The sequence below is a fragment of the Neomonachus schauinslandi genome, chromosome 11 (genome assembly GCF_002201575.2).
Source record: "Neomonachus schauinslandi chromosome 11, ASM220157v2, whole genome shotgun sequence".
Taxonomy (NCBI): domain Eukaryota; kingdom Metazoa; phylum Chordata; class Mammalia; order Carnivora; family Phocidae; genus Neomonachus; species Neomonachus schauinslandi.
The window spans coordinates 3,317,656-3,330,135 of record NC_058413.1 but is presented as its reverse complement, the minus strand read 5'-3'; the positions used below and the strand labels follow the sequence as shown (position 1 = coordinate 3,330,135).

General features: G+C 52.2%; 1 protein-coding gene across 2 annotated transcripts in view; it reads left to right on the top strand.

Moving 5' to 3' along the window:
• PPFIA1 (PTPRF interacting protein alpha 1) overlaps positions 1-12,480 on the top strand; it is a 91,505-nt gene that overhangs the window by 62,672 nt on the left and 16,353 nt on the right. Inside the window, exons 18-23 of one of the 2 annotated variants that reach the window (XM_044919746.1) lie at positions 1,264-1,293; positions 4,148-4,299; positions 5,196-5,368; positions 5,551-5,644; positions 11,404-11,485; positions 11,592-11,792. In XM_044919746.1, the coding sequence (XP_044775681.1) occupies positions 1,264-1,293; positions 4,148-4,299; positions 5,196-5,368; positions 5,551-5,644; positions 11,404-11,485; positions 11,592-11,792 (732 nt within the window). The remainder of the gene's footprint in view (positions 1-1,263; positions 1,294-4,147; positions 4,300-5,195; positions 5,369-5,550; positions 5,645-11,403; positions 11,486-11,591; positions 11,793-12,480) is intronic. The other variant, XM_021685600.1, reaches the window with a different exon arrangement.

The window sequence follows — 12,480 nt, the reverse complement described above, 5'->3', positions numbered from 1 at the left end:
GCAGACCTCAGCCTCCTGCCCCAGCCAGTATTTGGTTCATCCGGCCCCTTGCCGTAATGCCCTCCACAACATGCGCAGGTGGCAGGGACTCTGTGGTCCATGGTGTGTGTGTGTGGTCAGTCGTGGCTCATTAGTGTGGTTTCTGCCTGATCTTCGTTTCTCATTAAATAGTGGGGTTTTTCCTTCCCCCCGTAGTGATAACGTTTTAATTAGTGTGTCACTGTTTTATAGATGTGGAAAAGGGCATGATACAGGTGAATCAGGAGTGTTTTTACTCAGAGCTATGTAGGAGATATGTAACTCGTAAGTGTTTCGAACATAAAAAACTAAGGCGCTAAGCATAGATTAATGGAAGCCTGACACAAACGGCGTACGTTCTGGGTTTTTTTTTTTTTTTAAAGATTTTATTTATTTGACAGAGATAGCGAGAGCAGGAACACAAGCAGGGGGAATGGGAGAGGGAGAAGCAGGCTTCCCGCTGAGCAGGGAGCCCGATGCAGGACTCGATCCTGGGACCCTGGGATCACGACCTGAGCCGAAGGCAGATGCTTAACGACTGAGCCACCCAGGCGCGCCCTACGTTCTGGTTTTGATGCTTGTATTCAGCTGGAAATCTCATCAACTTACCGGCATGTGTACTTTCTGCCTTCACAGACTGGTTTTCACGTCGTACAGAGTCATAGAAGGTAGAGGTGCCACGTGCTGTTAGGCTGGTGCCTGTTCTTACAGATCCGCACGGGGCACTCTGCTTTAAACAATGCACTTATTTTTGGAAAGGTTTAAATCAGTTCCAGGTGAGGATTTGACATTACCGTCCCGCAGGTCATTCCCCAGAGCAGGTTTGCTGGGTGCTGGAGTAGGTATGCGGGAACTTCGGCATCAGGAGGTTGATACTATAAAAGTGCAGCATGGTTTTCAGTAAGGAAAACAGACTCAAGAAGAGTTTAGAACACAGCTGTTCGGTCCCTGTATTACGCAAAATGCCGTATTTTAATCAGTTGTGTGTGTTAAAATGGAATTTATCTCCCCACGTAATAATTTATAGCATTTCTCTAGTAAATCTTGAATAACCTATTATGTTTAAATTTGTCGTAAGAAGAAGTTCTATTTCCAGTTATGTCGTTCCTGAACAAGTTTTATCTCACTTATATCTGTCCTGTTTTTCTTTTTTTAATATATTTGCCTGTTCTGGTCCTTGAATTTCTAACTTCAGCGTGTGCAGTAAATCTGATTTCTCTTCATTTCTTTGCATGCCTCTATCAGCCTAGTGATTTAAGGAAACATCGTAGAAAGGTAAAATTTTCAGTAGCTGAACATTCCTCTGTTTGTCTGTGACATGGAAGAGTGCCCCTCACTCCCCAGGAGCGCGCCCTAGTGCAGCGCACAGCACGTGCGTCCGAGGGAGTGCGTGGCGGTCGCCCTCGTGAGCCGAGCTGGTCTTCCCACAGCACCGCGACAGACGGGGGCGCTCTCCTTTCTCTCACGGGTGTCTGCTCGCTGTATACTTAGTTAGACCAGACACCATAGTTTGGTTTTTTAAGATTTTATTTATTTGTCAGAGAGAGAGAGCACGAGCAGGGGGAGAGGCAGGCAGAGGGAGAAGGAGAAGCAGACTCCCCACCGAGCAGGGAGCCGGATGTGGGGCTCAATCCCAGGACCCCGGGATCATGACCTGAGCCGAAGGCAGACGCTTAACTGACTGAACCTCTCAGGCGCCCCAGACATAATCGTTTTCAAAAAGAGAAATTATGGAAGCAGAGCCATAGATTTTAGAGCTGGGCACCACCATCATAGCCAGCAGCAGTGAGCCCCTGCTGTATGCCCGGCGCTGCGCTGAGTGCTTTATGAGCCTGTTCCTGACCCTTGCACGCATCCCCGTGAGGCACAGGTTATGTTGTGACCCCATTTCCCAGGTGCGGAGACCGGGGCCTGAGGCCGCGGTGCGGTAACGGATTTGTCTGCTCGCCTCCCGCACGGGCCTCGGGGCTTCTCCTCTGTACACATGACCGTGGGGCGGGTCTCCCCATTTTCAGAGGAAGTACAACTCCTCAGGGGACAGATCCCTTGACCAGAGTGTCTTCCTCGTAACTGTTGTGCTTTGCTCCCTGGACTGTGTGTACCCCCACCCCAACCCCGCCTGGCCGTGCACTGACAGGGCGGCGCCTCTGCTAGGTCGGGGGCTCGGTGCTAGGAGCTGGGCGGCGGCCGGGGGAGCCCCTCCGCTGCGCAGACCGGTGTGGCCATTTAGTGAAACTCCTGGGTTCAAGCTCCAGCTCTGTCACTGACTGTCTTGTGACCCGGGTGTGCTCTTCACCCTCTGGGTGCCCTGGTTTGCTCTCCGGTTACGTGAGGAGGACCAGGGGATCCTGTTCCTCAGGCCGGCCGCAGACTACGCCTTTGTAAACACCGTCCGCAGAGACCGGGAGCCCACAGCAGAGCGGGGCCCAGCACAGCCTGAGTCTGTTAGCTTTTGGCTCTGCAGTTTTCTTGGGAGCAGGACTTTCTCAGTGAAAGAAGGGGCGTGCTCCTGAACCCAGGCGGGACGGCCGCTCCTGTTGCTTGTGGTCACTTGAGCTCGCGGACTGCTTCTTGGAGGGGCATTGTTTGGAGGTTTTGGGGGGATGAAAGCAGGTGCACATGCAGAGTGCCGGGTCGGCACGGACAGGGCCAGCACGTGCCGTGCACCGTGCCCCCCTCCTCCTCCTGCTTTTCCTCCTCGTGCTTGGCGCTGGTGCGTGCTGAGCTAAGTCCCAGCTCTCGTGGAGACTCCCCTTCTAGTTGAGGCTGCAGCAGCCATAGGCGCAAGTCTGGTGGCCCCAGTGCTGGGCGGGGTGCACTTCCCCCGGGAGCGCAGGGGAAGGGCAGGCCTGGCTGGGGCTTGCCGTGTGGCCCGGGCTGCGGCACAGGGCAGGCTAGCACTTGGAACTGTGTCTCTGCTGACCTCATTGTCAGCACAGCCCCAAGTGTTGCTCCCCCATCCTGTTCTTTTTTGTTATTTTTTTTACAAATCATTGCTTTAACCTGGATTTGAAATCTATCCCTGTTACTGAAATCTGTCCCTGTTAAATTTTATGTTGATAATTTCTAACCAGTTAACATAACCTTTTGTTGTCTGATGACGGTGATGGGAGATCAGGGAAGGATGAAGGACTATCCAGCCATTGGTTACAGTTGTGTCCTACCTGAGCTCAGCTCCACTCGGCGCTAATGCACACGGGTGTCCCCAAGCCCCTGCGCAGCTGCCGAGGTCCTGTCACAGAGCACCACGGCTGCCCCAGTCTCACTGTTCATACAGGGGTCTGCCACGCATGTCTCATGAGACCCAGCCCTGCCTTAGCCAGCCACAAAGCCCAGATCTGTGAGTGAGACCTGCCCGGTGGGGTTAAAGCGCGGGCCACGCTGTGGCCCCGCCCTCCTGCCCGAGGCTGCACAGATGCAGCACGGCAAGTAACACGGGGACTCTGAAGGGGGTCATCTTGTCGTGATGGCAGCCTAGGGCCACTTCATCCCTGCCCTGTGGAACACATCCATCCTCAGGTTATAACGTCACTGAGAGACGTGGGCCAGACACCTGTGTGGGGTGGAAGGGGGGTGCCTGTTCACTTTGAAATTGACCTTAGGGACTCCACGGCTTGCATCATTACTAGAATTGATGGATTATGGTACAGGCTATTTCCTTTTCCCCCCAAAACAATAAGCTGTGGACAGTTTTGCACGAGAGGGTTCTGCACTCGCCGGTGCTTGTTTTGAATGGCATCAGGGGATAAACGCGTTCCTTCTCAGCACTCCATCAGGGAGAGCTCCTGAGGGCCCAGTTTATAGTGATGGGGTTGGGGGCATGGCCCCGGTCTCTGCCATCCCCTTCAGTGGCTGTCCTCGCGGTGGGCAGCGCAGGGTTCCGGGGAGGGTGAGCCGCAGGCTGCCAGGAGGCTCGGGAAGAGGGGCGCCCTACACTCACATGCAGGTGGGCGGGGGTGTCCACGGGCTGCTGCTTGTAAACTGGACCACCCCGTAGCACAGCCTCAGGCTAACGTGAGGCTTTTTGTACACCCCGAGGTTTTCAAATAAGGTTACGGCTACAGTTTAGAGCCTTCGCGATTGTTCTGTGGTGGAGTGTCGCTAACTGGTCTCCCTGTCTGCCCCACAGCTGCCGGCTTCCCGCGAAGAGGTACGAGATGACAAGGCAACGATAAAATGTGAAACGTCCCCCCCTTCCTCCCCAAGATCCCTCCGCTTAGACAGGCTGCACAAAGGAGCGCTGCACACGGTCAGCCACGAGGACATCAGGGACGTCAGAAAGTAAGGCGCGCGCGGGCGCTGCGCACCCCACGGGAAACACTCTCCAGTGCTAGTTGGCAGTTTTAAGAAATCCTTGATCTTTTCTTGGGGGAGAAAAAAAGGTCAGAACAATGATTTTAAAGAAATACCAGTGAATTGAGTGGAGTTTACGTGAATGATGTTCTTGGGATGCCCGCGGGAGCTCGGGGAGCCGTGTGGGGATCGGGCAGAAGACGCATGGCTGTTTGCGCAAAAGTCAGTTTGGAAAGAAAGGGGCTAAATGGTGTCAGCGCTTTTAGGACAACTTCACGTTTTCAGAGTCTGCACACTGACTGTGGAGAACTTTCCCTTCCTGAGGGAGCTGTGCCAGCGTGGGCTCCCGACGGTTCCTTCTGTCGGCGGCGCTCTGTGCCCTTCCGGGCCGTCCAAGAGCCCTGCCCTGTGCTCACACCCAGGCCACTCCGTAGACGCTCTGTTGCTCATGCACCCCATTCCAGACCAGCACCATTTGCGTTTCTGTTCCACGCCAGGCGGTGCTCAGTGAGGGCTGTGTGCGCCTCTGTGCCGTGGCCCTGCTCCCACCTTCGCTGGCTGCCGGGAAGGGCCTGCTCGGGGAGGAGCTCAGGGCTCCCGAGGGGCGGAGGGCCAGCGTCTGTAGGAGCGCCTTCCCAAGCTCTCGGCCCCTTTGGCTTGGCGCCGCAGCCTCCCTGGGAAGGAGACGGTGTCAGCCTCCTGGGGACAGCCCCCCCGGGGAGTGCTGACGGCAGCTTGTGCTTCTCACGCACTCTGTGAAGGCGAGACCTCACGTTTGGCCATGAAGCATGAAGGAATATTAAAAACGCCGAGTGTTCTAGGTCACGTGTGTGGGATGGTGTGCTGTGCTGAGCGCTTGTTCAAGATCCTTTCCTGTCCCCAAGCTCCACAGGCTCACAGGATGGCCCCGTGAGCAACCCCAGCAGCAGCAACAGTAGCCAGGACTCGCTGCACAAAGCCCCCAAGAAGAAGGGCATCAAGTCTTCGATTGGCCGGTTGTTCGGCAAGAAAGAGAAAGGCCGTCCCGGCCACGCTGGCAAGGAGCCCACGGGACCAGGTTGGTGGCGCAGGCGTGCCCGCTGGGGCGAGCGCGGGCACTTCCGTGAGCCGGCTGCCCGGGCAGAGGCGCGCTCGGAACTGCTCGCGCTCCGCCTGGGGACGCGCCCCCCCTGACGGGGGGAGCCCGCGCGGGGCCGCGTCCGTTCCTCTCGGTGCTTCAGTCCCTCTGCTTCCCCACAGCTGCTGCTTCAGAGACAGAAAACTCCTCTCAGGATGCCCTGGGGCTCAGCAAATTGGGAGGACAGGCCGAAAAAAATCGTAAACTTCAAAAAAAGTAAGCATTTTTTATTTGTCATCTCACTGAGTGGCTGTCAGTTGCACCTGATTTTTAACCAACAGTTATTTATTAAACGTGCCGTCCAGCTGAGTGTAGCGTGTCCAAAAAGATGCACCTGAGGCCTTTATTAAACGGTACCTCCTGGAGGTGGTAGAGCACTTAGGAAGTTTTGAAAGGACTCAAACATGGGTTCCCGGCCCACCTTGGGAATTGTCTTAGCGCGTCGAGGTCTGCACTCGGGGCTTGGCCTCGCAGCACTTGACTCTGAATCCCGGCTCTGGCCCCGGCCCGCCTTGGGGCTCTGGGCGCTTCCGCTTTCTCCTCTGTACGTGGGAGCAAGGGGGGCACTTACCTCCCTTGCTTTCGGGAGCACGAGATACACGTCTGTGTCTTTGTAAATACGCACGCAGTACTTTCCACACAAGATGCACTAAGTGTACGTCTGACTGTCCGTAGGACTAGAGCCACTGTGAAGACTCGGCCACCAGCATGCAGAATTTGCTGTTCGTACCAGTCATCTGTCAGGAAATCCTCACTGTGTTGTCCTTCTTTCCTTCCCCAGGAGAGTCTGAGTTTTTATCTTAAATAGATTTTCAGTTTTGTAGTCTATTTTTACATGTCAGTTCTAAATTGTCTTGACTCTGGAAACGAGTGATAACAGTGGGGACAGTTTCCTGCCGAGGATCTCTGGTGGTGTGATGCCTCGGGATAGGGGCGCGAAGACACAGTGCTGACATGTTTCTCTGGGACTTTCTGATCCAGAGCACGTTGTGTGTTGGCTCACCATGTCCCAAACCAGAGTTAAGTGGATGAACTGGACAAGCTGGGACCATATCTCAGTGATCTGACAACTGAAAAATAAAACTGATGCTCTTCAACAGAGGAAGGCGGTGTGTAGTCTAGCGGGGAGGAGCAGGACGTGAGCCCAGGGAGGAGGATGGGGCCAATGGCAAGAGGCAGGACGTGGTGGGCTCTGAGATAAACCTGAGAACGGGAAAGGCGTCGGCTGCCCCGAGAGCCAGCACTGGTTTGGAGCCTGGGCCGCACGTCCCGCCTGAGCCCACGGGACCCTCTCTGCTAGAGGCTGGCTCCCCTTTAGCCCCCAGAGCTGCCAGCTGGTTTCTCTTTGGTGAAATGTGCCTCATTTTAGTTTTCTTTTCAGAAGTCATAAAAATGATCTTGACTGACATACCGTGGATTCTGTTTCAGGTGAAATGCTATTATTTTTGTTGTTGCTCACAGTACCGTAGGAATACTCAGTGTTTTGGTTCTCTGGGAATGGAAATTTGTAGAAACCGCTTAACAGTGGTCTGATCTGAATGTTGCTATCTTTGAACTGTATAAAAATGTTTTAAAATATCTTGGGGAGTTGCCATTTGGCTGTGTGAAATTTAATATTGAAGCTAGGCCTTTTGCTCCTGGAACCACGCTAGGAAAATTCTGTCCCTTAGATTTTGCTGATGTGTTTTATTTCACATCTTATATTTTCTGTAATGAAAACAGTAAGGTTTGGGGCAGTGCCCTCTGGCTCTCCCACCCCACTGCTCCCAGAAATGTGTATTTCACATAGGAGCATAAATTGGCCAAACGTTTCCTCTGTTTCCTGCATTTATTTTGTCACTGTCAGGAGGTATGCTAAAGTACTTAGCCATATGAGGACAGCCTTTATGGAGTTACTTGCCCCAGCATGTGATTAAATTTCACACTGCATGTGCGTGTGCACATGTGTGTGTGTGTGTGTGTGTGTATGTAGGTTTTTCTGGAGCTGAGACATTCAAATTGATGGATTTGGTTCTGTGTTACCATAGCTATAACTGAGTACCTAAGGGTGGGTCATACTCCATGCTCTGTTGTCATGCATGGCAAGTTGTAGAATGTACAACTGACCTTGAACAACACGGGTTTGAATTGCGCAGGTCCACTTAGATGCAGTACATATAAACACGGTATAGCACTGTAGGTATATTTTCTTTATGATTTTTTAATAACCTTTTCTTTAGCTTAATTTGTTAAAGAATGCAGCCTATAATACATATAACATATAAAATGTGTGTTAACTGTTTGTTATTGATAACAGTTCCAGTCAGCAGTAGGCTATGAGTAGTTAAGTTTTTCGGGAGTCAGAAGTTATTTTCGGGTTTTTGAGAGCGGTGCTCTGTGTGGCTGGCAGAACCGTGGGGGGGGGGTGGGTAGGGCCCCATACGCCTGCATCCGAGCTGCCGGTCTCAGAAAGATGAGGCACGGGGCGCCTGGGTGTCTAAGTCATTAAGCATCTGCCTTCGGCTCAGGTCATGGTCCCAGGGTCCTGGGATCGAGCCCCGCATCGGGCTCCCTGCTCAGCGGGGAGCCTGCTTCTCCCTCTCCCACTCCCCCTGCTTGGGTTCCCTCTCTCGCTGTCTCTCTCTCTGTCAAGTAAATAAAATCTTTAAAACAAACAAAAAAAGATGAGGCACGATGCCTGTTGTCATACCGTATTTGATGAGCAAAGGCTCACATGCTTCTTGTTAGGAAAGGCGACTTTACTGTCGTATTTATGTCCTAATTCTAAAAACACGTGTCATCTGTCCTAGGTTATGTGACTTCTCACATACGTACGCCTGCTCCCCACAGGACTGAGCAGATTTCTAAATGTCTTTCTCCTGCAACTCTCATTGTAAGGCTTGGTGTTCCGCATCAGTTTACTGTTAGAACAGGCGTTTGGAAAATCAGGTGTGTGGGTCTAGAGGGAAATCAGGTCGCAACTAAGTCACCCTGCAGCCCCCGTGGGGTGGCTGAGCCAGGCCTCTGCCCATGCTCAAGGGCCTCCCCTGTCAGTGAACACCAATGGGACCCAGGTGGGAACACTGGCATCCCTGTGGCAGGTGCAGGGCTCCTCCATCTTCCTCCGCAGAGGGGGCAGCCCCTCCGGTTGGGCTCCCAGGTCATACACCGAGGAGGACACAGCCACAGCGGGGAATGCGGCGTCCGAAAGCGGAGGAAGGAAGTAAATGACAGCAGAAGCCAGACGAGTCTTCTCACCCCTCCAGGAGACTGGCTCGTAACCCAGGTTCTTCAGCACAGAGTTAGGTGCAGAGAAGCGCTGGACATTTCAGAGTCCCACCACCTCACGTGTTGTGTTTGAGGCTCTGGAACTGGTGGCAGAAGAGTTTTGTTTTCTGGGAAATTGACCTGGACAAGAATCCCTCATTTCCTTCCAGTAAACTGTTATCTATCATGCTTGTTTTTGTAGTCGTAGTAAAGAAGGAGAAAACCAGATGGTTCTGTCACTCATTAGAGTGACCCTCTGGGTAAACGGGCAAGTTCGTAAGTTTACACAGCCGCTTAATTTATACCAGCCACAAATGAAGGAAGTTGGCTGTGTGCAGTAGGCTGTTCCCAGTGGCCAGCGAAAGAAACACAGTCCCTAGATCCGGCGGGGAAGGGGTGTGTACCTGTGACAGGTGACAGACAGGACGGCAGTGGAGCTGGCCCTCGCGTCCTGGGCATGCCCTCCCCATCGGCGCGGTGTCCAGGGGCTCTGCGTCATCCGCTCTCACGTGGGAGGCCTGCTTCATGTGAGGGGGAGCAGTCACCCCTGCGAGAAGGAAGGGATGCCAGTGTTCCCACCTGGGTCCAGTTATTGTTCATTCTTCTGCGCCGTGCATTGATAGGGGAGGCAGGCGAGCACAGCCAGAGGCCTGGCTCAGCCACCCCACGGGGGCCCCACCTTCCTGCGGGCTCCTGCATCCCTTTGCTGCATGGTCCTGGCTCCACTGCCTCATCTCAGTCTCAGCAGGACCATGGGCCCGAGCTCAAAGCACATCCATGCTAGAAAAGGCTTTCCATGCACAAATGGCCACTGCCAGGAGGAAGGTGCCGGTAAAGTCAGAATCGTGTGCACCAACCTCCAGGTCATGGGATTCATAGTCCTTGTTTACAACAAATAACTATTTCTGATTTTTTTTTTTTTTTTTTTTATGTAGGCTCCACGTCCAATGTGGGTCTTGAACTCACAACCCTGAGATCAAGGGTTGTACGCTCTACTGACTGAGCCAGCCAGGTGCTCCTGAATAACTATTTCATATTAAAAGACAAAGTGTGGCAGAGTGTCCTGGGTTCGGTCACTGTTCAGTGGACTTGGAGAGTGCAGGGCCTCTGAGAGGCCTCCTGGCCTGGGGCAGAGCCCCTCCTCGGCTGGGCCACACTGTTTAGGACTTAGCACCTGACCACGCTTCGGCAGCACAGGCCTTTCCCCAGCCCATCGGCCAAGGAAATACTTGTATTGATCGTAGGGCTCATTTGGCTTAAGTAAGTGTTCACGTAAAATATAGACACTGTCTTTGAGAATTTGTCCTTAGAACACGGAAGTCAGCATTTAATTGAGCACGTTGATGACTTACTCCACCCAGAGAGGCCCCTCCTCTGACCTCTTCTATGCAGTGTTCGGCCACGGAGCAGGATGCCCACAGCCCGGGGGGCCTCTCTTTCTTCTTGGTTTATGAATAGCTTTGCTTATTTTAATGAGAAAAGGTTGCCTTTTTTTTTTCCCCCTCAAGCTATTAAGATTTTTTGCCTTCTGGGGCGCCTTCTGGGGCACCTGGCTGGCTCAGTGATGGAGCATGTGACTCTTGATCTCAGGGTGGTGCGTTCCAGCCCAATGTTGGGCATAGAGCTTCCTTTAAAGAAAGAACAAAAAGAGTTGTTGCATTCTCTGATGTAATCATTCCTGCATAATTACAATATCTGTTACTCCAAGGAAACCCAAGGTTGGTTAAAGGAACACTTACTTGAAATTTTATGTGAAACATTTTGAGCTTTAATTTTACATAGATTTCACAGTCTCAGGAAAAGTCTAATAATATTTAAATATATCAAAGAGCCTATGTATATTTTTAGAAATAAAAGACTCACTGGACTGCAGAAATTATTAAAGAGAAATAACACTAAAAGTGACCTAGGGATTGAAAAATGCCTCAGGATGCCCAGGCATGTAGGTTAAACCGCCCCCAGTCCAACCCCACCTTCTCTGGGAGGCTTTTCATTTTTAGGAAGAATTAGTGTCTTTCAGAAAGCCTTGTAAGTACACAACACAAAAAAGTAAGATAAGATTCATAAAGATTGTTGTGTTGCCCCTTACATAACTACGTTGTCAGTAGACAGTCCTTTTTAAAGATGCTAATAAGGTAAAGTCATGGTTTGGGGGGTCTTAGAGCCAGGCCTACAGAATATTTCCGATGCTTCCTGCTCGCCACCCTGTGGGTGTCGGCTCCTGACGACATCTGACTCTCACGGTCTGCCCTGTGTGCGCTGATATGCATAGTTGGGATTTAAATTTTCTGGGTATGAAGCCTGGGGGTGAAACCACAGGATGACGTAGCATCTTAACTTTTAAGTACCTGATGAACCTAAATAGCACTGTAGACTGGAAGCAGCCAGCACCCGGCCCATGACTTACTGGCCACATCAGACCATTCCTGGTGCGAAACTCTGTGATGTTGTTGTCCATGCGGAACCCTTGAGGCCCTCACAGAGGCTTCTTCGCTCTCCCGGCTACAGCTTCCTCTCCTACCCAGTTTTCCTCGTTATTCAGATAGTCCCTTGACTCTCCTTCCTTGGACATGAAGACTGCTGGGATTGTTAATGTTGGCAATAAGTCTCTGCCAGGAGATGACTCGAGGATACTTTTAGAAATGTGTAAAGAGAATAGCTCTGTTCAGCTTGTTTTATATACGCATGCGCTGGTGGGTCTTTCATGCTGAATCTCTTGTTATTTGTAGGCATGAATTGCTCGAGGAAGCCAGGAGACAAGGTTTGCCTTTTGCACAGTGGGATGGACCGACCGTTGTTGTTTGGCTAGAGGTATATCTTTCTTTTCCTCCTGGGTGGAGTATGTTCCATATGTGAGTGTGTTCATCCATCCGTGCGCTGTGCATAACCTTCTGGCCTTAACGCTTCTTGTCTCCAGCTGTGGGTTGGGATGCCCGCCTGGTACGTGGCCGCTTGCCGCGCCAATGTGAAAAGTGGGGCCATCATGTCGGCCCTGTCGGACACGGAGATCCAGCGTGAGATCGGCATCAGCAACCCTCTGCACAGGCTGAAGCTGAGGCTGGCGATTCAGGAAATCATGTCCCTGACAAGTCCGTCAGCCCCTCCTACTTCAAGAACGGTACGTGTCTGCAGAAAGAGTGTACCTGCTGTTTCTGTTGCCTCTGCGGTTCTTACAAACATACCAGTGTTCCAACTTAAAGGTTTAGCATTCAGAAACATGACAACTTTTAATTGGTGACGGTTGGGTGGTTCACAGATCCTTTCCTGAATGTTCTTACAACCGCTTGGCTGCAGTGGCTTTGTGATATAGAAATACAAGTTTTTAAAAGTGTAGAAAAGTAACTATCTCTGATTTAATATGAATTGACCGAAAGTGAAGGGGAGAAAGCTTCGATTCCCCACTTGCACTGTGACCAGTGTTCTACTGAGGGACGTGTTGGGCCCGTTCCGGGAGCCAGAGGCCCTGGGGGCTCTGAGCTCAAAGCAGCCTGTGAATTTGCAGGTGCACTCCGAGCCTTGTCTGTGCTCGCGAGGTTCTGCTCCACGTGGGAGGATCGCGACCGTCCTTACGGAGGGTCCCACTCACGGAGTGGGCGGCAGTACCCTAATGCAAACCTGGATGGTTCCTGGGAGACAAGACAGGCCAACCCCTGGTCTGTAGAGTGCGGGTTCTTTACGTTGGCTTAGTCCCTGCTCTGCTCTTGATCTGCTCTGAGGGAAAACCCGATGAAGAGACCGAAGAGCCTCATAGACGTACTGCTCCGAGCAGCAGGTTAGGGCCCAATTCGGGGCTTGCGGCCCCTCTA